The following is a 23,974-nucleotide window of genomic DNA, read 5'->3' as shown; positions in this document are numbered from 1 at the left end:
GTCTTAACCCGGTCACACTTCAGAAATATTACCTCACTACTCTCTCTATGGCCAAGTCTCATTATCCCTGTCAGAAGAATCTCCTCCAACTGAACCCGGCAAGCTTCAAGACCAGTCCCTCAACAGACTCCTCTTCTGCACTGTCAAAGCTGTCATTCCTTCATTCATCCTCCAGGATCTATCAGCCACCTCCAACACTGTGAACCATCAGATCCTCCGCTCTGTGTTAGAAATGCTCAGACAGCACATTCCTGGATGACATCCTAGCAGACATGTCTCCTCCAATGATATATCAAATCCAATAAAGACTCCGTGACTTGAACTAGTTGGCATGTTAGCAGGTCATTTATGCCTCAATGGTTAACAAATCTCTATTTATTTTTGGTCAGGTTGAGTAAGCCTGTACATTATGCCCTTCTCTTTAAACGTGATAACACTAGTGCTGACTTACCATTGATGAGTTTCACCTCGGCTTGCCGCACAGGTTATTCCTGTAGCAAATTGGGTGTACCACAAACCCTGGGCGTGTCACAAAAAGTGATTTAGGCAATCTTGAAATTCCAGACTTAAGGCTTATTCCAGAAAAGAAATATCAGAGCTCAAAGATTTTCACAAAACACAGACAGTAGTGAGGAAACACTTTATTACTTATTTTCCCACTGTGTAATCTGGTTTACAGATATAACAATTATTTAAAATGATAAACACAAGTAATAAAAAATGTATAAAATCCCAGCTAAAGAATGGCCACTGAATAAATTGCTGCCTTAGGTAGTGAAATCATTTACAATTACTGATTATTATCTTTATAAACCCTAAAAAGCATAACAGAAGCAGTGGAATCTACGTACCACAACAACAAGCCATCGCTAACCTACTAAGGTGCAGAATATTGTCATTACAGAGTAAACATTGAGTGGAATAAGTTGGAATGACTTGATAGTTAACACTGAAATCAACTTCTGTTTGGATGCATGTGGTTGACCTCGTTATGAGCAGTAAATTACAATTTGTTAAATCTACAGCAAAACTGGCCCTTGTTATATTGGCCTCCAGCACCGTTTGAATCAATATGTCAGCCATTATCAAGAGAAAATTCTAAGTTGATATTAACTAATCCAGCATTGATGCTTTAAGTTTCAATGTTCCTGTTCAATGCAGGATCGTGGAAACAGCGGAATCTCAACATTCCCAGTTGGAATGCAGGAATGTGTGACTTAAAGTGTCGGAGTGCCCTTAACGCTCAGCCCCTTACCAACGTATGAAAATCCTCAGGGTGCTAGAAAAGTCAACGTTCATAGAAATGTGTACAGGTTAAGTCTCCAGGTGTGATTGTCGACACCACAAGGCTGTCAGTTTAGAAGTTACGTCTGATCAAGAAGGCATGAAGTGTACGTGAAGTATGGCATTTGTTCACAAGACGGATGCACATACAATTATATGCTCTCGAGAATGTTATTTTAAGACACTTAAATTGTACATCTTGGCCCTACCAAGTGGTATTAGGGTTAACAGATTCCAACATCAGCTACATGACCTCAAACCCTCTCTCCATTCCTCCATCCTGTCAGCCTGTCCGTCGGTTGCAGGCGTCGTGGTAGGATATGGCGTTAAGCACGCTGAACATGTCTTTCCTGACGAACGACAGGAAGTTATCCAGGGGGCATAGTGGCTGCGCGCCGTGGCGGTCATGCGAGCGACAGAAGGCTGTGCGGAAGGTCACGTCTTCCCCGTTGTACAGAACCCTCACAAACACACCCCCTTCGTTACCGCCCTTTGAACTTTCCCCTTTCACCCCACCGGCGTCGTCCTGACCCGGTTCCTCCCGCTGTACCTTCGTCGCGGACGGACTCTTCCACAACTCAAACACGACCCTCGCCGCGAACCTCGGGAACCTGGCCTCCTCTAATCCCAGGGCGCTAAGCAGCGGCGCCACTGTGACATCGTGAGCCGAGTACAGACTGAAAACCTCCTCCCTCCCGGCGCGGGCTTTGCGCCCCGGAGCGCTGGCCCTGGCAACGCGCTCCATCTTGTTGGCCGTGCGGTTGAGGTAGGGGTGCGCGGCCAGCAGGGCATAGCGGTGATACATCCCCGCCTTCCTCCTGTCTGTCTCGTCGTCCAGCTGCTGTCGGCGGATCACAGCGAACTGGGCCAGAGTCAAACAGCCGCCGTCGCCCGCAGCGCCCCCTGCTGCCGCGCAGGGGAAGGACAGGCCGTGGCACAGGTGGCACAGCAGGGAGTCTATAGGGTTGGCGGCTCGGAGCTGACGCGGGGGGAGACCCAGGATACGGGCCATGTCAGCGTAGGTCCGTTCCAGCTCGGCGTCCGCCACTCTGAGGCGGTACTGTCTCCTCTGCTCCTCCTCCAGGTAGCGGTTCCGAGCCGGACAGTCACACGCCGAGCCGCAGAACAAGGTGCTCCACTGATGGTGGACAGTCAGACGGCTCCAGTCGAAGTCCGGCAGGAAGCCGTACAGGAGGGCCATCCCGCTCTGCAGGGTACGGCTCTTCCCGGTCGTCTCGACCCACAGCTGCTTGGTCGTCCAGTCGGCCGGGAGGAGTTTGTGGCGCTTGTAGGCTTGGCGAAGGAGCTGGCCGTTACGCAAGTGCTGCACCACACCTGGTGAGGAGAAAGGCGGAGGTGACTGGTTTATCCCATGGCATAGTTCTGATTCAAACCCACCCCTTCTGGGATGCGATTGGTCGGTTGCCTATGTTAAATGTGACCGGTTACCTGTCTGCGTGAGCTCTCCCATTTCACAGGCGTTGTGGTTAGGGAGGCGGGGCAATGAGCTAAGAGTCCCCTCCCAGAGGGCACGCCCCCCCTGGGCCATGTGACCAATGAAGGAGCTCAGCTGAGGGTGGGAGGGCTTCCTGGAGAGGGGGGTGACATGAAGTGACATGACTGGTAAATAAAAACTGTAAAAAATTAAATAAAAAAATGGTTAGTGGTTGTCAAACCCATGCTTTGGAAACCTAATTGTGCGGTAGCATTTCACTGCTAGTGAATCACAAGTTTAGGGCTTCATGATTAGTTGACTAGTGTACTTGCTCTGGAATAGATCAAATACACAGAAAGAATGGAGGTCTCCATGGAGGGGTTTGAGAACCCTGTGTTAGTACAACCATTCAGACGGATTGAATGGATTAAACGTTGAGAAATGTGTAGTGTGCTATCTGTACCACCAGGGGGCTGTCTAACATTGGCAGTTCAATGTGTTAGACAGGGCATGAATGCTACATAGACAAAATGAGCAGAGCACCATGGCTACAGCGACAAAGCATGAGTTTTAACCTCAGCGAGTCATGACAGGGGTTGAACAGCCACTGATCTAAACGATTACCGAACTCCAAATTACAGTCTTGTAATTAAAAGATCAAGCTTCAATCTTAAAGGTTAAGCTCTAGACTTCAACAAATAAAGCTCCAGTATGTAAAAAAATCTAATAAAAAAAATCAAGCTCCAATCTCCAGTATAACTTAAAGATCAAGCACTTCCATTGCTTGGTACACTGAATATCCTTGAATGACAAACAAGGGTAGGATACTGGAAGTCCCCTAAATTACCATCTCAGATTCAGTCTTGTGTTCAATAGAAAAGGTCCTGCACGGAAAATTAGTGCTATTAAAATGATTGTGCTAACCAGAGATTATACCAACTAATTACATAAAACAGAGATTGTGATTATGCCCCATGACAGATTAGTGGGCATGGTGACCGCAGGCAGGGAGATTCAGGGCCAGGAAAGGGACTGAACTGAATAAATGGGAGGACATGGGAGAGTGTGAATAAGAGGATGTACACCTGCGGCCAAATATATTGCCACCCAAATAGGCCTAACTCACAATGGTCTCTAAAAATAAATAGAAATGGAAGTATTTATTCTATAATTTTTTACTTCACTGTTAATATTATAGGACATTTTGTCCAGAACTTAACATCCATTAAACATCAGAAAATGAAAATTTTGTAGTAAAGCTTTTGCCCAAAAGATCTGCAATCTAGTGCTTCCTACAGCCATGTACGAGCTTCTTGCACCTCTGTACTGACAGTTTCACCCCTCTTCAAGTGTAAACTGCTCCAGGTCTCCCAGATTTGAAGGATGCCTCCCAAAAGCTTCTTCCAGATCTCTTGGGAGGTTTTCAGGATATAGATCTGATGGCCAATTCATGAACAGTCCAGAATAATGTATTGAATGCTTCCTGGTTTGTTTTTTAAAAGTGTGTTTGGGGTCATGGCCCTGTAGGGAGACCCATGACCTTTGACTAATCCATGTTCTGACACTGGGTTTGACATTGCTCTCCAAAATGCCTTGATATTCAGATTCTCCTGATGAAGGCACCCAGTGCAAAAAGAAGCTAGGCAACACCAAAACATCAAACCTCCTCCAGGTGTTCTTTTTCTGTTTTCTGTAAACGGAAACTGTAGGCTTTACCAAAATGCTGTGATTTGGTCTCATCTGTCCACAGGTGATTCTCCCAAAAGGACTGTGGCGTTTTCAGGTGCGTTTTGGCAAATTGCAGTCAGGTTTTCTTGTCTCTTTCTGGGTCTCCTACCATACAACCCTTTTTGCATTGCACTGGCTGCAGATGGTGCAAGTTAAAACTGCCGTACCTTGTGTCTGAAGGTCAGCTTGAATCGAGTTGCTTTCTCCACCCATTGAACTCCACCCATTGAACAATCTTTAGCTGTAATCTTCCATCAATTGACTCTTGTGGTCATGTCAAGGGAGGTTGACTACAGTGACAGAGGCCTTAAACTTCTTGAAAACATTGCTCAAGGTAGAAACAACAACACCAAGGTCTGTGGAGCCTTTACATTGACCATGCTTGGCTATAATTCTCTGCTTTTGTGTCTCTGTGCTGTATACAGAATGAATTCATCTCTCTATTCAAACTGGTTAAGTGATTCATTTTCATATTGCATGCACCTGTAACTCAAAGTCTCAAAGTCTTTATTATTGTCAAATGCACAAAATAACATTGAGATTCTTATGATGCACCACACAAAACTTAATTCCCATAGTAAAGGAGAATCACCTGACTGATTATTTCTACATCTAGAAGGGGCCAATAACATTGTCTGGGCCATATTAGGATTTCTTTCTCGAATAAGCACAGACATTTCAAATCATTCAGATTATTATTTTTTAACCGTAAACTAAACAATACTTATTAATCCAAACATTTCAACTTTTGTTCGAAAGAAATGGTGCATTATTTGAACAAAGTGCAAGGGTGCCAACACATTTGGCCCTGACTGTAATTAAAGAGTGGAAGATGAAGTATGACTTTGCTGACACAGTGTGGGGCCGGGAACGAATGAGAGAAAGCTAGAGGGTGAGACAGAGAAACTGAAAGAACAGGGGGAAAAAAACAGAGGACAGGAGAAAGAGGGGGTGAAGTGTTTCCAGCAGGACAGACGGCAGACAGAGACAGTGGGTTGACTTGGCATACCGCTGCTAACATTGGGGAAGCATAAGAACACACTCCAACTGTCCCCGAGGATTCTGCCTGGAACCATATGCCCGTTTAGATCCCCATAATTACATGCTGGCCAAAATAAAAACAGATTTATAAAGATTATAGACCTCTATAAATAGGCTTTAGTGCTCTGTCAGTCTGTCTCCATCTCCCCCAAGGGTGCACACTATAATCCGCACGCATCCAGCATACACACATTTCTCCTGCATCTGTTGCAGCTATATCAAAAATAAACTCTATCCAGAGGATTTCTCCCTCAACCTTCCCGAATGTTAATTTAAATGGCTTCATTGGCATTCGGTCCAAAATGTAAAATGTCAAAAAAAATTAATATATTATGAGTGGAGAAAAAGAGATCAAAAAAATCAAGGCTCTTCAAATGCTAGCGAATTAGCTTTGAAACAATGTATGACCAGTTATATATTGAATGATAATTACAAAAAAGAGGAATCTTGGTTATGTTTAAAATGTTGTTCGTGCACCACTGGTTGAGCTGTTCTCATGGCATCGATTCAGAAATCTTGCTGGTGTGATGGTACAATGATTTCACAAATTCTTTGTTATGTGTACAATCTGTAAGAAGTACTGCATGTACATTTGGGAGTATATAAAGATGTGCAGTTCCATTTCCAACTACATCTGCACATACTGTACACCTTCTCTAGAAAGCCAGGTCTGTTCATGGCAGCCTCTTTCAATAGCAAGGCCATGCTCACTAAGATGGTATCAGGTCAGTCACAGTGGGCAGGCTTTCTTCCACTTCTTTGCTCTTTTATTCAATTTCTTTCCAGTGTATCAAGGTTCTCTCATGATTAGGTTGGGTCTAACTACATAACTCTCTCGGGATCTTTAGGGTCTGTTTGTGGGTGAACATAAGAGCAGCTGGCTTGTGAGGCTTTTCTCTAAGTTCTCTCTGTAGATGAGGGCTTTGCTGTGAAAGGTTTGATAATCGCTATCCTTTGAGTGGGTGTGGAATTTAACAGCTTGAATCGAATGTTCTTTTTGAGGGGCCTTCCTGCCTTGTCTCTCAGTACATTCACAGCCTTGTTGAAGTAACTTGTGGCCTTGACGTTTTGTTGAGGTGGGTGTAATTCTTCATTTACTCTAGGATAATGGTGTTTAAGTATGATTTGTGTTGCAAAAGGTACAGCATGTGAGAAAACAACTCATTGTATTGATAAAAAATACAAAGATCTAGCCATCCAAATTAGAGAGTCATGGGTAAAACACTTCTCAAATATTGTTGACCCTGAAAGCCAACATTTACAATAATTACTGGTGAATCTGCTTGACCAGAAACCTCTAGAAAATCCTTTCCATTACCATCAACAACAGACTCCAACAATTCTGCAGTGTGTAGAAATGGGAAACCCTAAATTCAATGGCTTGTGGCACCTCCATTAGCAGTGATAATGGTGTAAACATCTCCTATATCCACTAATCAGACTGACATTTTTTGGTGGGATTCTTTAACAGTCCTTAAAGAACTCAGCCAATTGAGTGACATTTGAGGGGTTAAATGTGGCAATAATGATTTTCACAGTTAATATTAATGATTAATGTTTAAGTTTTGTTAATGATTAAAGGTTTGTTGTCCAGCTCTGCTGCTTCAGTTCAAGAATCTCCCGGTATTTCTCAGAATTCATGAAATTCTGAAAGCAGCAGCTTTGTCCTAGCAACCCTCCAATGAATGCCATTTCGATTTAGCATTCTGAAAATCTCCAGATATTATGTTTGGGTTGTAATTTAAGCTGTTATATAATCTTTTGGGATATTTTGTAAAGCACTCAAAGTCTAGTCCTGTGTTGTTGTCATGTTAAATGATCTCCATTTGTAAATGACTTGCCTTTCCACAAACCAATGGAGCTCAAATCTTTTTGAGATGGTTGTACACATGTAGCCTTCCCCAGACTGATGTGCTCTCACTACACTCTCCCTAATGTCCTCTGAGATCGCCTTTCCTCTTGACAGGGTGTGTTTTGCATTCATCTGTATGAGTAAGCCCAAACTGACCAATATTCCAACTCAAACTTTTTCCTTAAGATCCCTCCTTTGATTGGTTCATTTGGTAACCACTTTACCCCCACTTTCCTACTTGATATAGCCTAACCAACACAGCATGGGATTAATCTATAATTGCACACAGGGTTCACATACACTCTAGCATCACAGCATGTTCAAAATACTCTGCCAAGAGCAAAATTTACAGGAAAGAATTTGTGCACATCTAAAATTGACAGACCCCAAGCACCCTAACACACAACGATATAAAGTAGATATTTCTTCTCTTTTTACAATGTTCAGCAAGGGCTACAGCTAACATTTTCCTGCCTTTAAATAATATATTATATGATACTGCAATCCTGATTAAACAAATCAGCTGATGAAAGAAAAACAGCATAAACAACAGAGTGTAACAGAGGAGGAAAGGGGATGCTGAAACAATTCAGACTGATCCACAGAGAGAAGAAATAGGATATGGGAAATTGCCAACATGAAAGAACAAGAGAGGATCAATATCAGTGCGCACATGTGATTTCATGGCAGGGAGTATTTTCTGACAGTGACAGCATTGCATCTTCCCAGCTGTAGAGAGAATGATGCTTTTAAAGTGGAGCGAGACAGCGGCGTGCGGTCTGTACAGCCGGTGTGCGTGCGGCCTGGGTGCATCCATCTGCACCAGCGGGTGTAGTTACACTAAACCAAACAGATTGGCCACAATAGCACAATGACAACCAATGAATGACACAGAGGGACAGAGAGTTAGAGCGAAGAAAGGTGGGGAAGACATTGTGAATGATATGGATGTAAAGAGACAGACGAAAGGGAAATAAACACACCATGAAATAAGGAAGGTTTCTCAGAAGACCCAAGTCTGATCCTACCATAAAAATGGCCAGTAAAAGTAAACCTGTGACCACCGGCATGAGGGATTGTATGCCAGATGACGACACAGCAGACATGCTCTAACCCCAGGGGAAGATGTACGCAATCATAATGTCAGACTGAACAACTTGAAGCCCCCAATCACACTCTAATTTATTGAATTAACAAGAACTTCTTCTCCGCAGCAATAACTGCTTACATTTTTCACCAGCAACTGAAGAAAGTGGAGAGACTTTTTATACTCTGAATAAAGCGAAAGTGGAAAGACAGTCATTGTGGTTTGTGATTGTGGAATCTCCTCTTCAATTATGACCACAGGTTTTCAGTTGGATTCAAGTCTGGAGATTACGATTGCTGTTGTAAAATATGTTTTTAGTTGCAAACACTTCTGTGATTTTAATGTATGTTTGGGATCGGTGTCTTGTTGAAAGGTCCATCCACATTCAAGTGTCTGTCTCCTGGCAGAGGAAATCCTGGCAGTGGAATTCATTATGCCATCAATCATAACAATGGCTTTCAGCAAAACAACCCAAAAGCATCAATGATCTACCACCTTATTTCACTGCAGCTATCAGGTGATTTTCACTGGACTGGACTTTTAAAGAAGTTATATGAGCCAAACATATTTTGGTCACTGTACATTAGGTAGTCTACATATAAAATACAGTTTAACAAATCTGAATAATAACAGCAGGCTAATTTTCATTATTATTTACATGAACAGATCTATGAAAGATGTCTCAACGAAGACTGAATGCCCTTGACTACACAGGTATGGAGGCTTTGTGCCAGAGAAATGAATGCAACTACACCGGTAGAATGAACAGGTCTACCTGCTACCTTCACTCAAAATGATTCTTGTCAATGGTCTGACAATAAGGGACACTTCATAATCATACTTGCCATAATCATACTTCCTGCAGATGTGAGTGATGCTTTTAGTCTATGGATGAGAGGGTGAACTTGTACTTCCTCATTATCTCAGTTGTACAGTATGTATGAATCCATAAACAGCAAGAGTTACATCTGATGCAATGTTGTATTACCGAAGTGTTTGGTGCAGAAAGCTTTGCATTGAGTTACAGAAACAAAACCCACTACTAGATTTCAGAGATGTCTTCAACAAATCTATAGCAGACTAAGCCGTATTTCCGTATTTTAGGCCTTATACACTCACTGCAGTAGTAGTCAATGCAGAAAGCAATGTTTATTCAGTGGACCTCACCTTTTGGGAGACAGGGTGCAGTCGATGGCAGGACGCTTGGTCCTTGGGATGGCATACAAGGGGTAGCGGTCGCCATGGCGAATCATCACCTGGACAGACAGCAGCTTGTAGTCGACAGGGCTGTGTCCTGGGAGGAGAGAGTACCATCTTTGAAGTTGTAGTGGTTGTAGATGTCAGAGATGGATTAGATAATGGTAGTGATTGGGATGGATTATAATTAATCAATATGTTAGGATTAGTTCAGGCAGAAAGCTATCTAAATACAGTACACTTTGTTTTATTTTTTTTATACATTTGTTCGGGTTTCGCTGGACAGAGAACTTAAGGGGATTCTAAGCGGCTATGCTGAGAACTTCTTACTGTCTCTCTTGGAGACCGCCTCTTCCAAACCTTTGTTTAGCCACTGGCTAACATGCTAGCAGAAAGTAGGGGGAAAGTAGAGGTGTTATTTTAGCTGTCTATTGCGTGTATGTGGGCACAGTACACAGATATATGTTCTCACCCTCCCAGGCCTGTTCGGAGTGGTTGGGGGTGTTGCAGTAGCCGTAGGCCTCGGAGATGGGGTCTGGTTCGGGGGGCTCTGTGTGAGGGACAGGGATCACCCTCTTCCTGCTTTTCCCCTGGCCCTGACCCTGACCCTGACCCTGAGAGGACGGTTCCTCACTAACAGGTGTTGTGGGGATCAGGTGCACTGGAGGACACAGATGACAAATGACAGTCACAGTAATGGGAGATTTAATCAGTGGACACGCAGAAATGTAGGGATTGACTGAGAACCCATTAGCAAAGACACAGGAAACAGATCTAACCCCATTAACACATCTGACATCCATTGCTTAAAAGGTTGATCCGTTATAAAGGTCTACAAAGTCTATTGGCCTCCTGTTCAGGGCAGCATCAGCCCAACTCATCTACATGGGAACCGCATCAGCACCCTGTACAGAACCCCTCACCAACTAACACAGTGTTGCCATGACAACCAATGACCTGTGACCCGAGGCCCGACAGCCCAATAGGAGAGAGCGATGTGGGAACTGCAGCAGTTGCATTTAGAAACACAGGATCCTGGGAAGAAGTTGAACCTAGTGCCCTCCTGCCCGGGCAATAACCGTTCCCAAATACATGGAGGTAAATATTACATCTCTCTGTAAAGAGAGAGAGCAAGGTATTTCTGATTATACAAGGATATACACGTGTTATTCCACTTTTTTTTTTTTTAAGAAAATAACTGATTTTGTTATTATTATTATTATTATTATTTCATAGCCTACATAAAAAGTGATTAGTGTTTTTAAACTATGTCGGCTCTAATAGTATGGCACAACAGCAGCCATTCACAGTTGACCTTACTAAGTGTACATATCATTGTACGCTGCAATGTTCCTTCAGTTTCTATTGACATACATGCTTGAGCTAGAAGATTAATATGGCTTTCTAAGACCAGCCAGCAGCCGAGGGCGCAGCTAGGTTAACACAGGAGTGTGCACCCTCCCCCGCTCACATCACTCTGCGCTGCTGCCTAAACTCATTGACACCTCTCCATGCACTGACGTCAGCTCTACTTAACCCTCGAAAACCTCCCCTGGGGTCCCCCAGACATCAGTTTGGTTACAGCTCTGAACTAGCTCCACTGAATCAGTTAGACTGGGCCTTCATATTTTATGGGAACGTTGATTCAGGTGTGCTATTTCTGGAATATGCTGTGCACTGTGTCGGTCCCACAACACTTATTGGTGCTTGGGTACACAAAACCCGTAGTGGAAGGTTTTGATGGGAATTTGTTAGTTGGTAACTAACTTTTTCTTCCACCAGACTCTTGTTTGGTTAAGAAGAAGATTAGGAAAAGTTTAACAAGCGTTTTGAAGGCAAGGCCTGACTCAATGAACTGTTAAAAAAAAAAGATGGATGCAGGGGTGATATTTGGTTGGGAACTCCTGCTTAAAATGATCTTGCACTAAAACACACACACACACACTTCTCACTCTCCCACACACACACTTCTTACTCAGACAAACTCACACACAATCCACCAACAACCCTCTGAAAACATTAGCTGAGCTCATAAAGTCCAGAATGTTGCTGGTAGGTATGGATGGCGACAGAGTTAGGGAGCAGGAGATTGGACGCCCTGGACACAACGAGCAGACAGAGAGAAGGTTGTTAACTTGACTTTACAAGCAGGGAGTAACCAGAAATTGTATGAGGGGAGGTGAAGCACTGTAAATTTTTCACTGTATTATTAAATACTAATTGACAGAAAAAACACCAGTACAAACAAAATGCATAGATTCAGTAATGCACCAGTTAACAACACCATCCCTATGACAAAGCAACAGCAGTGAAATTCCATCAGCTGTTTTACGTACAGCGAGGGTATCCATATTAACCCTTCATGAACCCCAAACTGCATTCCATCGCGTGGTACATCAGCCGTACACTCCAGAATGGATACAGGAAAGACTTTTGAAACAACGTAACAGAGCAGAAAAAGAAGCGAGAGCAGAAAACACCAATCGAATCGTAAGGTAAAACTAAGGCCTTAAAGCAGAGTTTTAAGGACTCTTCATCTGTTAAAGTTAGCATGTGGAATCCGTTAGTACTGTTAAAACTCACCAGTGATGAGGAAGAGGAGGAGGTGTGTGTGAGTGAAGGAGAGCATTCTGAGATCTGCTCACTGGGCCGGAGGGCGAGACACACACTGGAACCCATTCACTGAACTGGTCCTCCTCTCCTCAAACCCAGACACACACGCCTGCGCAGAACCACAGCCCAGTTGCCGTGGTGGCCCACACAAAGGACCTTTTGTAATGGACTTGCCTTGCATTATGTAGGAGCACACACACGAAAGGAACGCACAGACACACCGCCAAGTCACACACCCACAAACACACAGTGGAGTACATGGAGTAGGAAGAAAAATGACCATTGGTACATGTGGGTTACAAGCCGAAGGCTTCATCCTGCTGTAGCCACACAACATCCATGGGCCAGGTCTACGAACATCCAGCTGAATGAACATAAACCAAGCAAGTCTAGTAATTAGAGGATGAGCAGGTAGTTCTGAATGGACGTGTTGGCTGAGTGTAGAAAAGCGTGGCTGTTGACACACCTACCACCGCCAAGCGCTGTCCCATTCATTTCCAATGACAACGTAGCGTTGACAAGCAATCTGTGGAGCGCGATGTTGAGCTAGGCGATTCAGGCTTCGGAAGCAGTTAACTATTTAGACAATGTCACGATTATGCAAATGACCAGCTGTGAACACTGATGCCCTGTCACCGGGAGGCTGCCAGTGTTTTGCTGAACTCTCTTCCCTGTTGTGAAACCAATGCTCGATCCCAAATCTCCCTTCACCATTTCCAGGCAAACAAATGTTCAATCGTTAGTTACCGGGAATGTTACTCCGGTTATATGAGTGGAGCGGAGCCCCCTAGAGGGAATGTTACTCCAGTTATATGAGTGGAGCGGAGCGGAGCCCCCTAGAGGGAATGTAACTCCGGTTATATGAGTGGAGCGGAGCCCCCTAGAGGGAATGTTACTCCAGTTATATGAGTGGAGCGGAGCGGAGCCCCCTAGAGGGAATGTAACTCCGGTTATATGAGTGGAGCGGAGCCCCCTAGAGGGAATGTAACTCCGGTTATATATATGAGTGGAGCGGAGCCCCCTAGAGGGAATGTTACTCCAGTTATATGAGTGGAGCGGAGCGGAGCCGCCTAGAGGGAATGTTACTCCAGTTATATGAGTGGAGCGGAGCGGAGCCGCCTAGAGGGAATTTTACTCCGGTTATATGAGTGGAGCGGAGCCCCCTAGAGGGAATGTAACTCCGGTTATATGAGTGGAGCAGAGCGGAGCCCCCTAGAGGGAATGTAACTCCGGTTATATGAGTGGAGCCGAGCCCCCTAGAAGGAATGTAACTCCGGTTATATGAGTGGAGCGGAGCAGAGCCCCCTAGAGAACTTAGCTCCTAGTGGTTAACCCCGCCGTGTGAGCGGCCATCACTGAAAATGAATTACCCACGTCTCAGCCAATCAGGGCACGCCTGCCCCTATAAACACCTGAGCATACCAGTACACTTCCTCCCGTCAATTTCTTAAAGGCATGGGGTGTGACAATGCAATAAAATAAAAATAAAAAAACTCAAAAAATACAATGACAGCCCCTAACGAGGTGAACTCAGGTCGCAGAATTGACAGACACTGACAATACCGCTCAATTAGCCACGCTACAGAGAAAACAGACGCAAGGGAAATGATGGCGAGGAAAACCCCATGCAATGGACGATCAGTGCAGGGTCTCCAAAACGTAGTTCATCGATCTCGCGCAGCTGGACTAAGAACCGAGTGAACCAAGGACGTAGAAGAAACGTCCAGTAAATAAAGAATAAAGGCAGATGTTGACGACCACGACGTCGTGGCGCATATATCGTCGACTCTGACACTTTGAAAAGGGGCAGATGAGGCAGCGATCCCACAAGTAGAGTGGGCTCAGAGACCCTTCCGTGCCACAGACCCCAACAATTCAGAGGCTAATGCAATACAATCACAAAACCAGTAAGACAAACACTGTTTGACAAGCAGTCCACCCGGGAATCACCCGGGAATCACCCGGGAATCACCCGGGAATCACCCGGGAATCACCCGGGAATCACCCGGGAATCACCCGGGAATCACCCGGGAATCACCCGGGAATCACCCGGGAATCACCCGGGAATCACCCGGGAATCACCCGGGAATCACCCGGGAATCTGCATGACACACAAACAGCGGAGGAGTCAATCTGATGCTCCTGGTGAGCATCAAACTATGTAACCTCTCCTCTTCCTCACATGCGTGGGGAGGAGGAAAGAAAACGTGCAATTCAATCACCCTAGATTGATAAGAGCTCGTAATGATCTTGGACATGAACAACGGATTTGATTGTAACTTAGCACTGCAGAGATCCTCTCTGATAGACAGGTAGCCAGGGCATGCAGATCGCTCACTCGCTTAGCAGAGCACAAAGCAAGAAGCAAGGCCAACTTCATAGAGAGCAATATAAGTGAGCTCTGAACCAGGGGTTAAAAGGGAGACTCAAAGCGCACTGGATAAATCTCACTGGCCACAGGGCGCAGCCGGCTTGTACCAAAAAGGAAACGTTAAATCAGAGGGTGACTGAAAACAGTGTTACCAGCAAAACCCTTATGACAAGCAGAAATCGCTGACACGTAACCCATAAAGGTAGAGGGCGATTTCTCCATATCAAAGAGATTCTGTAAAAAAGACAATCTCCTCAACGGGGCAACACGGGGTCCAACGACGCCCGGTTGCACCACGTCACAAACCATCTCAAAGTACACTTTCCCGTTGCTTCAGGGAGAACCAAATGCGACACTGTGCGTTCGGTCTCGAAGCAAACAGGTCCACCTGGGCCTCCCCAAATCTCTCCCAGATGAGGGACACGATTTCAGGATGAAAACGACATACGTTGTCTCGAAGGCCTTCTCACGACATCCAATCCGCTCCCACATTCAGTCAATCCGGAATATGAGCTGCTGACAGAGAGCGGAGATGGGCGTGAGCCCACAGTCACAGGAGACCTGATGCCGCCTTGGCAATTGATGTATGAGACGTGGCTCGATTGTCTGAACAAACTAAGACATTGTGGCCCCTGACCACATCCAGGAAGCGAGTCAACACCAATAGAACTGTGTCCAGTTCTAGCAGACTGATGCAGCAAGGGCCCTGACGCCACATGCCCCCGACTGCTTGACCTTGGTCTCGATGGTGTCATGGATGGCCTCACCGAACAAACCGGTATTGGAGAGCGGTGCTTTGAGGAGAGCCGCACGGTCCGTTTCACGGAGAGGGACAACCAGAGATGGCGCTGTCCCACGACGGATGGCGCCATAATACGCCACAGCGGAGACAGTCTGTGCTTGACTGAGGTGCAGGATAGCCTTCATAAACCCGGCAACGTCCACTACGTCACGTGGCGACAGGGTCGGAGCGCTATCTAGAATCTCGGGCAAGGGAGGCCCACAGATGAGATTCTGTCATCTATGTCCAGGAGAGAATTAGCAGGAACAGATGGGCCGCCTCCACTCCCCACGTGGTTAGCCTGGGTCAGAGGCATCGGGTCCCGCGGAGAACCTTCCTCCTCATCCCCTAGGTCTCTCTCGGAGGCGCCGTCGTCACTAGAGTCCAGGGCATTGTCAATGTCGATGTCCTTAAAACGTGTAGAGAGGGGCAGCGAGGCACATGCAGAGCAAGCCGGGGGGGTCAGTGAGACCCTCACAAACGTCCTTGTTGAGAACCAGAGTGGCACTACGACTAACAGCGGCAAAAACATTTGGGCGCGTAATGCAAAGCAGTGACTTTCAGCTGTGCTGAAGAAAAAAGAGAGGAAGTGTAATGGCATGCTCAGCAATTTATTAGGGCAGGCGTGCCCCGACTGGCTGATACATGTGCATACTCAATTTTCAGTGATGGCCGCTCACGCAGCGGGGTAAACCACTAGGAGCTAAGCCCTCTAGGGGGCAGAGCTCCACGACATAACCCGAATCAACACGTAGCTACCCCTTCAGAGCTACATAAACAACAAATTACTAGAAAAGGCTCTCCAATACAGTGCATCGGACCACAGGGCTTTTTAGGATTCAGGGAATACACTCTAGTTCCATTAATGCCCGATTGTTGGAGAACAAACTTGAATTCAGGGCGAGGCTTTAGTCACAGAAGAATGCGAGGGACTGCTGTGCCTTTATTCGCACAGAAACATGGCTGACAAAACACAAAAAAAGGCTGTACAATTACAATTGAACAGCAGTGTCCATACCGAACATTAAGGGGTTGTCCTCACTACCTGTAGATAGAATTAAGATGCATTTATTTGTTTACAGATACAAAAATATAATTCAGATTCAAGCTTGGATCTACATTATGTTTAACAACTGACTTGGAACTACATTGCCCTCCATAAGAATCGGGACAGTAAAGTCAATTGCACTTCTTGCAGTATACCCAAGGCATATGAAGAAACGATTAAAAGATGAATGTGCCAAAAGTAGACTGTCAATTTTTATTTCTGGCTGCTTCAACCCATATACAGTTAGGTCCGGAAATAATTGGACACAGACACAGGTTTTGTTATTTTGTCTGTTTACCAAAATATATTCAAATTACAGCTAAATAGTGACGGCTTAAATTGCAGTCTGTCAACTTAAATTTTAGGGTATTCAGATCCAAATTGGAAGAAGGGTTTAGGAATTACAGCATCAATTAAGCAGGTAAAATGTCTGGAGTTGATTCCAGATGTGGCATTCGCATTTGGAAGCTGTTGCTGTGAACCCACAACATGCGGTCAAAGGAGCTCTCAATGCAAGTGAAACATGCCATCCTTTGGCTGCAAAAAACAAAGATCGATCAGAGAAATAACAGGAACTTTAGGAGTGGCCAAATCAACAGTTTGGTAGTTTATGAGAAAAAATAGAATGCACTGGTGAGCTCTGCAGCAAAAAACAGCCTGGATGTCCATGGAAGACAGCAGTGGTGGATGATCGTAGGATCCTTTCCATGGTAAAGAAAAACCCCTTCACAACATCCACCCAAGTGAAGAACACACTCCAGGAGGTAGGCATATCCTTATCCAAATCTACCATGAGAAGACTTCTCGAGAACAATATAGAGGGTTCACCATAAGGGGCAAACCATTCAGAAGCCTCAGTAATAGAAAGGCCAGATTCTGACACAAAACATCTAAAAAAGGCCAGCCCAGTTCTGGAACAGCATTCTTGTGACAGATGAAACTAAGATCAACCTGTACCAGAATGATGGGAAGAAATAAGTATACCACATCATCTGTATTACACAGTGGAGGCAGTGTGATGGCATGGGCGTGCATGGCTTCCAATGGCACTGGGTCACTAGGTTTTATTGATGATGTGACAGAAGACAAAAGCAGCTGGATGAATTCTGAAGTGTATAGGGATATAGTCTGCTCAGATTCAGCCAAATTCAGCAAAGTTGATTTGACGGTGTATCACTTTACATGTGGACAATGACCCAAAACATACTGTGAAAGCAACTCTGGGGTTTTTTAAGACAAAGAAGTAGAATATTCTGCAATGGATGAGCCAATCATCTGATCTCAACCTGATCGAGCATGCATTTCACTTGCTAAGGCAGAAAGACCGACAATCAAACAACAAACTGAAGGCCACTGCAGTAAAGGCCTGGCAAAGCATCACAAAGGAGGAAACCCAGCGTTTGGTGATGTCTATGCATTCCAGACGTCAAGCAGTCATTGCCTGCAAATAATTCTTGACAAATATTAAGTGAAGACTTTATGATTGTGTTAATTTGTCCAATTATATTTCAGGCCCTGAAATAAGGGGACTGTGTATGACATTTTTTGCAATTCCTAAATATTTTAGTTCAATCTCTTGAATTAAAGCTGAAATTCTGCACTTCAATTGCATCTCTGTTGTTTCATTTTAAATCTATTGTGGTGGAGTACAGAGACAAAATGATGAAAATTGTGCCAGTGTCCAAATATTTCCAGACCTAACTGTATTTTACCAACTAAGTTTAACAGCACTTTCAGAGTTCCATCCCCCCATGTAATGAGCATTTGTGTTGGGAAAATTCAACTTAAAGCAAATCAAAGTATAAAAGCAAGTATTTTGTTGCCAAACGCAGTCTGTGACCCATTGAGATCACCAAATTATTGGTATCATGATTTGAGATACTTTACTACAGCCATTTTGAGCTGTTGCTTGTTTTGGGGGTTTACTTTTCTTATACATTGTTAGCCAATATGCTTCTGTATCCCTCTGATTTAATTCTGCTCCTGCCATCATTGGTTACAACAGTGGTTCCCAAACCCTGCCCTCAACTTGCTCACCTGATTCAACAGGTAAGGGTTTGTTAATTAGTTAATAAGTTGATTCAGGTGTTTGGGAAACACTGTGTAACAACACCAATGAAAAAAAGTGAGCCGGTACCAGAGGCAGCCATGCATGCCCATGCCTTGACACTGGCTCCACCATAATTCACAGCAGTTTGTATGCTTTGGACCATCTGCAGTTCCTTTCTTTCTAGACATGCTTTCCCATCACTTTGATTAAGGTTACCTTAGAATCAACAGTCCATAAAACGCTGTTCTAAAACAGTATTGGCGGATCTCTGTGCTTTTATCTTTAAAAAAAAAAATTGGTGCTGATCAGAGGTTTGCATCTTGCACTGTAGCCTTTATATTTCTGCTGCCAAATTCTTCTGCAAACAGTATAATGACACTTGCACTTGAGCATTCTAGGAGATGTTGGTGCTTTCATTTTCACTTATTTTGTGGTTGTTTTTCTAATGTGCACAACTGGCACACCTAAATCAAAGTAATATTAAATGTGGGATAAAATTTTACTTCACAACGTATCAGACAGACAAGGCAGATACATCTATGAACAACCATGTTTCCCATCTCTTCTGACATCAAGGAGATGAACTGAATGGTTTTACAAATGACACCTCAAGCTGTACTGTATGGGTTTAGATTTTACACCTGTAGCTGTACTGTATGGGTTTAGATTTTACACCTGTAGCTGTACTGTATGGGTTTAGATTTTACACCTGTAGCTGTACTGTATGGGTTTAGATTTTACACCTGTAGCTGTACTGAATGGGTTTAGATTTTACACCTGTAGCTGTACTGAATGGGTTTAGATTTTACACCTGTAGCTGTACTGAATGGGTTTAGATTTTACACCTGTAGCTGTACTGAATGGGTTTAGATTTTACACCTGTAGCTGTACTGAATGGGTTTAGATTTTACACCTGTAGCTGTACTGAATGGGTTTAGATTTTACACCTGTAGCTGTACTGAATGGGTTTAGATTTTACACCTGTAGCTGTACTGAATGGGTTTAGATTTTACACCTGTAGCTGTACTGAATGGGATTAGATTTTACACCTGTAGCTGTACTGAATGGGTTTAGATTTTACACCTGTAGCTGTACTGAATGGGTTTAGATTTTACACCTGTAGCTGTACTGAATGGGATTAGATTTTACACCTGTAGCTGTACTGAATGGGTTTAGATTTTACACCTGTAGCTGTACTGAATGGGTTTAGATTTTACACCTGTAGCTGTACTGAATGGGTTTAGATTTTACACCTGTAGCTGTACTGAATGGGTTTAGATTTTACACCTGTAGCTGTACTGAATGGGTTTAGATTTTACACCTGTAGCTGTACTGAATGGGTTTAGATTTTACACCTGTAGCTGTACTGAATGGGTTTAGATTTTACACCTGTAGCTGTACTGAATGGGTTTAGATTTTACACCTGTAGCTGTACTGAATGGGTTTAGATATTACACCTGTAGCTGTACTGAATGGGTTTAGATATTACACCTGTAGCTATACTGAATGGGTTTAGATTTTACACCTGTAGCTGTACTGAATGGGTTTAGATTTTACACCTGTAGCTGTACTGAATGGGTTTAGATATTACACCTGTAGCTGTACTGAATGGGTTTAGATATTACACCTGTAGCTATACTGAATGGGTTTAGATATTACACCTGTAGCTGTACTGAATGGGTTTAGATATTACACCTGTAGCTATACTGAATGGGTTTAGATATTACACCTGTAGCTGTACTGAATGGGTTTAGATATTACACCTGTAGCTGTACTGAATGGGTTTACATATTACAAAGGTAGCTTTACTGTATATGGCATCAGAAGAAAGTAATAGAGGGGGACAGAGATTCCAAAATAATCAAGTCTGCGCGCGTGCGAGTGAGAGGGGGTTAAGGTGTGTGGATGGAGAGTGAGCCAAAGGAATATTAAGTGAATCTTTTAGTCGATAGTACGTGCTTGTCCAGACAAGAACTACCCCTTGTAAAAAGCACAGTAAGACATGGGGTTTCAAGAACCCATCATTATCTAAATCTGGAACTAAGAATGTTCATTCAAATATGGGTGTTATTTATGCAGCTCAGCAATATCATTCTATGTGGCTCTCTTTTTAATTATGTATTTTAGTTATCTCCATTTCACATCACCAAAGGACTCATCCTTTTATCATTCTACAATAAGAGTAACTAATCTCATTGCATGGGCCAGTTTCCTTGTATTCATCAGCATTAAGGAGACTATTTCTGAACTATGGGAAGATGGTGAACAACGACCCAGCGGCAGAGCCTGCCATTCCACAGCAGACGAGTCATTGGGAGAACACTTAAATCAGAGTATAATAGTAGATAAGACCAGTCTATTTATAGCATGTCTCCAGGGTGCGGTCTGTTTACAAGTCAGTGGATCCCTTTAGTAGGAGAACACATAAAACACATGTATATACAGTTAACTTACAGAACTGGAGGCTCAGGCTCACGATGGCCAGCACTGCCCCCACCACCACCAGGAGAATGAAGCGATTCCTAGCCAGCATCCTGACATGCGATTGGTCCGTCTCCCTGTCCGTCAGCCACCCACACCTTGCCTCATTCCTGCTGTCTAAATAAACACAACAGAGAAAGTACCATTCTTATAACAGGCATTTAAACCAACAATTTACAAACACAAAAAACATTGTTACATACAATGACACAGAAGGCAGCCAGTGGCCGTGTATACCATTTCCATTAAATACTGCCTAACATGAAAAAACTATAGAGCAGAGATATGAGCCATATGTGATGCAGGGGCAGAAACATTTTTTTAAAAGTCTACCATGTGTCAGTTACAGGTCCATGCAACACCACCCTACTATTAGACATACTTAACAATTAAAGGGTGCCACAAAAATAATTCTCAATCACCTCCCCTCAAAAAGTGTACAAATGAAGAAATGGTCATAGTTGGATTTGAGGAGTTCAAAACAACTGGTTAATTAACATGGCATAACAGCTGGTCCCTAAAATGGTATACTGTGGTGAAATCATTCCAAAGAACACCGGTAGTGATATTGCTACAATGCTGCACACGCTATCCAATTTCAAGACAATTGCACGCTGGGGTAACGATGTTGATACATTGTGACAGTCTGTCTGCACGTCGTGGTTACAATGCTATACTGACCAGATAGAGGAAGGGATAATTAGTATAGCGAACTGGCTAGCTACATGATCTTGTTGTCGTGTATGCACTAAAGGAAAAGACTATCAATATAAAAAACTTAAAGTTACCACTTCTAAAGCTAAATATGCGTTAGTAAACTTGTGAGTTGGTTCAATTCAGTTGTAGCTAAAGCTACGGATAACGTCAAAAACAGAATTCCCAAATCTGTGTCTACAATAAACCTAACCAATTATAACTCGTGGACAATGGTAAGTCGTTGAACTGACAAAATACCGTAATGTATATTGCTGGTCATTGATCAACGATCATGTCTTACCGTGTCACAGCAGAACTTAAAGCACCGCCGTATCAGCTTACTCTCTCCCCGACTCGCTCCCCGTATGCGGTGGTGGCAGTCCTGCATCTGCGTCTTGTGAGCAACATTAAAGAAACACTTCCGGGTCACGAAAATCTGGAATTTTTCAAAATAAAAGAGACCAACGAATTACTTAATAACTGAGAATAATTTAGTTTATTAATTGTTTGAGAACATGTACCTCTCAAAACATTGACAACAATTCAATTATGATCATATTTAAGAGTAATTTCGATAAAAAGTGGGTGTTAAAACACGTTCCAAGGGTAAAATTCAGACAATGCCAATGACAGAATATGGAATATATATTGCCTCATAACTAATAAACTATTGAATATTCCACAGAGAAAGCAGTGTAGGAAATGTCCAGGAGAATGTGTAGAGTAAGACAAACCTGTCTAATCATGGGGAGCAGTGTGCTACATCTAGCAACACAATATTTCCACAACCTCTTTTTCCACAATGTAACTTAATGGATATGAAATACATATTGACTCTTACAGAAAAAACTATTCTATACGCCGCAGTGAATGTATTGTAGGAAATGTTCAGGAGACTCTATAGAATGATTATATGCAAAGAAATCAAGGGGCACTCTGTATTTTTGCAATTGTTGCTGGTGTTTTACTCCGCCCACCCCATTGGCCACAATGCAACTCAGTCCTGCTGCTAGCTGTCTCCACTGCTAGCCTCCTCCTACTCCACCTTTCAGATGCGACTAGAATTTGATGTCTCGCTGCGCCGTCTTCTGGAAAACCCTTGCAATGCATCCGACTACATTCATCTTCTTCCCATACTATTTGATTGCATCAAAATACCAACTTTGCAGAGTTTTGAACGTTGTTTTATTTCCCACACAGAACTACAAGATTATAGACTGAACGGGCAGGATTCATTCCCATGAAACCTTGCGGCACGACTGCAAAAGCGTCTATTTCGTTCATTATGCACTTTTAGACCACCTAACGTCTGTGATGGCTCACACCACCTCGCCATTTTTATAATCGTGTATATATCGTTAGGAAAAGTTGACTTTCATCAATATTGGCTAAATACAAGCTTATATATATATTAGCAAATATGTTTACAAACATTACCTTGTCCTGACGAGATTTACACGGCTCTCAGAACGCCTAGCCTAAGTAAGCCTAAACGAAACAGGGCTTTTTTGAGGCGATTAAAACATTCCTTATGGAATAAATGAAAGGCGAAAGGACCGGAAAAAAACAGTATCACATTTTGCCGCTAGTCTTTATGGGGCATATAACGTATTGACTGTTTCAGTCTATAATGGTTATATTTTAAGTCTTCTTCAGAGCACCCCCCTAAACAGTAATAGGCCATGGCCTGCAGCTATAACTGTATGCAGAAAAGCCAAAACTCCAAAGGCGGATCAAAGATGGTGTGTTACAGATAAAGTTTTGTAGTTACTACTTTGTTAAAGATTTACTGGTCTGATTTAGGTAAGGAGGATCCAGAAACTTAACGTATTTATAAAATTACTACCCCCAGTTATTGATATAGTAATGAATGAAGCCTTACTATACTGTTTGCATAAGTGTGCACACCCTTTCATAATTGGGGATGTAGCTGTGTTCAGAATTAACCAATCACATTCAAACTCATGTTAAATAGAAGTCATTACACACCTGCCATAATTTAAAGTGATTAATCACAAATAAAGTTCAGCTGTTCTTGAAGGATTTTCCTGAAATTTTCTTAGATGCATCTCAGAGCAAAAGCCATGGTCCACAGAGAGCTTCCAAAGCATCAGAGGGATCTCATTGTTGAAATATTTCAGTCAGGAGAAGGGTACAAAATAATTTCCAAAGCATTAGTTATACCATGGAACACAGTGAAGACAGTCATCATCAAGTGGAGAAAATATGGCACAACAGAGACATTACCAAGAACTGGACATCCCTCCAAAATGTATGAAAAGACGAGAAGAACTGGTCAGGGAGGTTTCC

General features: G+C 43.4%; 1 protein-coding gene across 2 annotated transcripts; it reads right to left on the bottom strand.

Moving 5' to 3' along the window:
* Positions 1 to 625: 625 nt before the first annotated feature.
* pxylp1 (2-phosphoxylose phosphatase 1) lies at positions 626 to 23,175 on the bottom strand. 2 transcript variants are annotated; one of them, XM_010883109.4, is made up of 7 exons: positions 23,102 to 23,175; positions 21,966 to 22,100; positions 20,942 to 21,085; positions 10,097 to 10,285; positions 9,595 to 9,721; positions 2,734 to 2,873; positions 626 to 2,619 (listed from the first exon to the last, which is right to left on the bottom strand). In XM_010883109.4, exons 3-7 carry the CDS (start codon positions 21,018 to 21,020, stop codon positions 1,568 to 1,570), a joined length of 1,587 nt encoding a protein of 528 aa, XP_010881411.2. In that variant the 5' UTR covers positions 21,021 to 21,085; positions 21,966 to 22,100; positions 23,102 to 23,175; the 3' UTR covers positions 626 to 1,567. The 2 variants fall into 2 exon arrangements, with proteins under 2 accessions (XP_010881411.2, XP_010881490.2); XM_010883188.5 differs by lacking the exons at positions 20,942 to 21,085; positions 21,966 to 22,100; positions 23,102 to 23,175 and adding an exon at positions 12,208 to 12,683.
* Between the last annotated feature and the right edge of the window lie 799 nt (positions 23,176 to 23,974).

Source organism: Esox lucius, chromosome 1 (assembly GCF_011004845.1).
Source record: "Esox lucius isolate fEsoLuc1 chromosome 1, fEsoLuc1.pri, whole genome shotgun sequence".
Classification (NCBI taxonomy): domain Eukaryota; kingdom Metazoa; phylum Chordata; class Actinopteri; order Esociformes; family Esocidae; genus Esox; species Esox lucius.
The sequence above is the reverse complement of the archived record's forward strand: the minus strand, read 5'-3'. Positions and strand labels throughout refer to the sequence as shown.

Coding starts and splice junctions, on each gene's coding strand:
- pxylp1 (XM_010883109.4), bottom strand. CDS start 21,020: ATGCTGGCTAGGAATCGCTTCATTCTCCTGGTGGTGGTGGGGGCAGTG. Junction 10,286..20,941: donor GAGCCTGAGCCTCCAGTTCT/GTAAGTTAACTG, acceptor TGTGTCCTCCAG/TGCACCTGATCCCCACAACA. Junction 2,874..9,594: donor TGCACCCTGTCTCCCAAAAG/GTGAGGTCCACT, acceptor CCCCCTCTCCAG/GAAGCCCTCCCACCCTCAGC.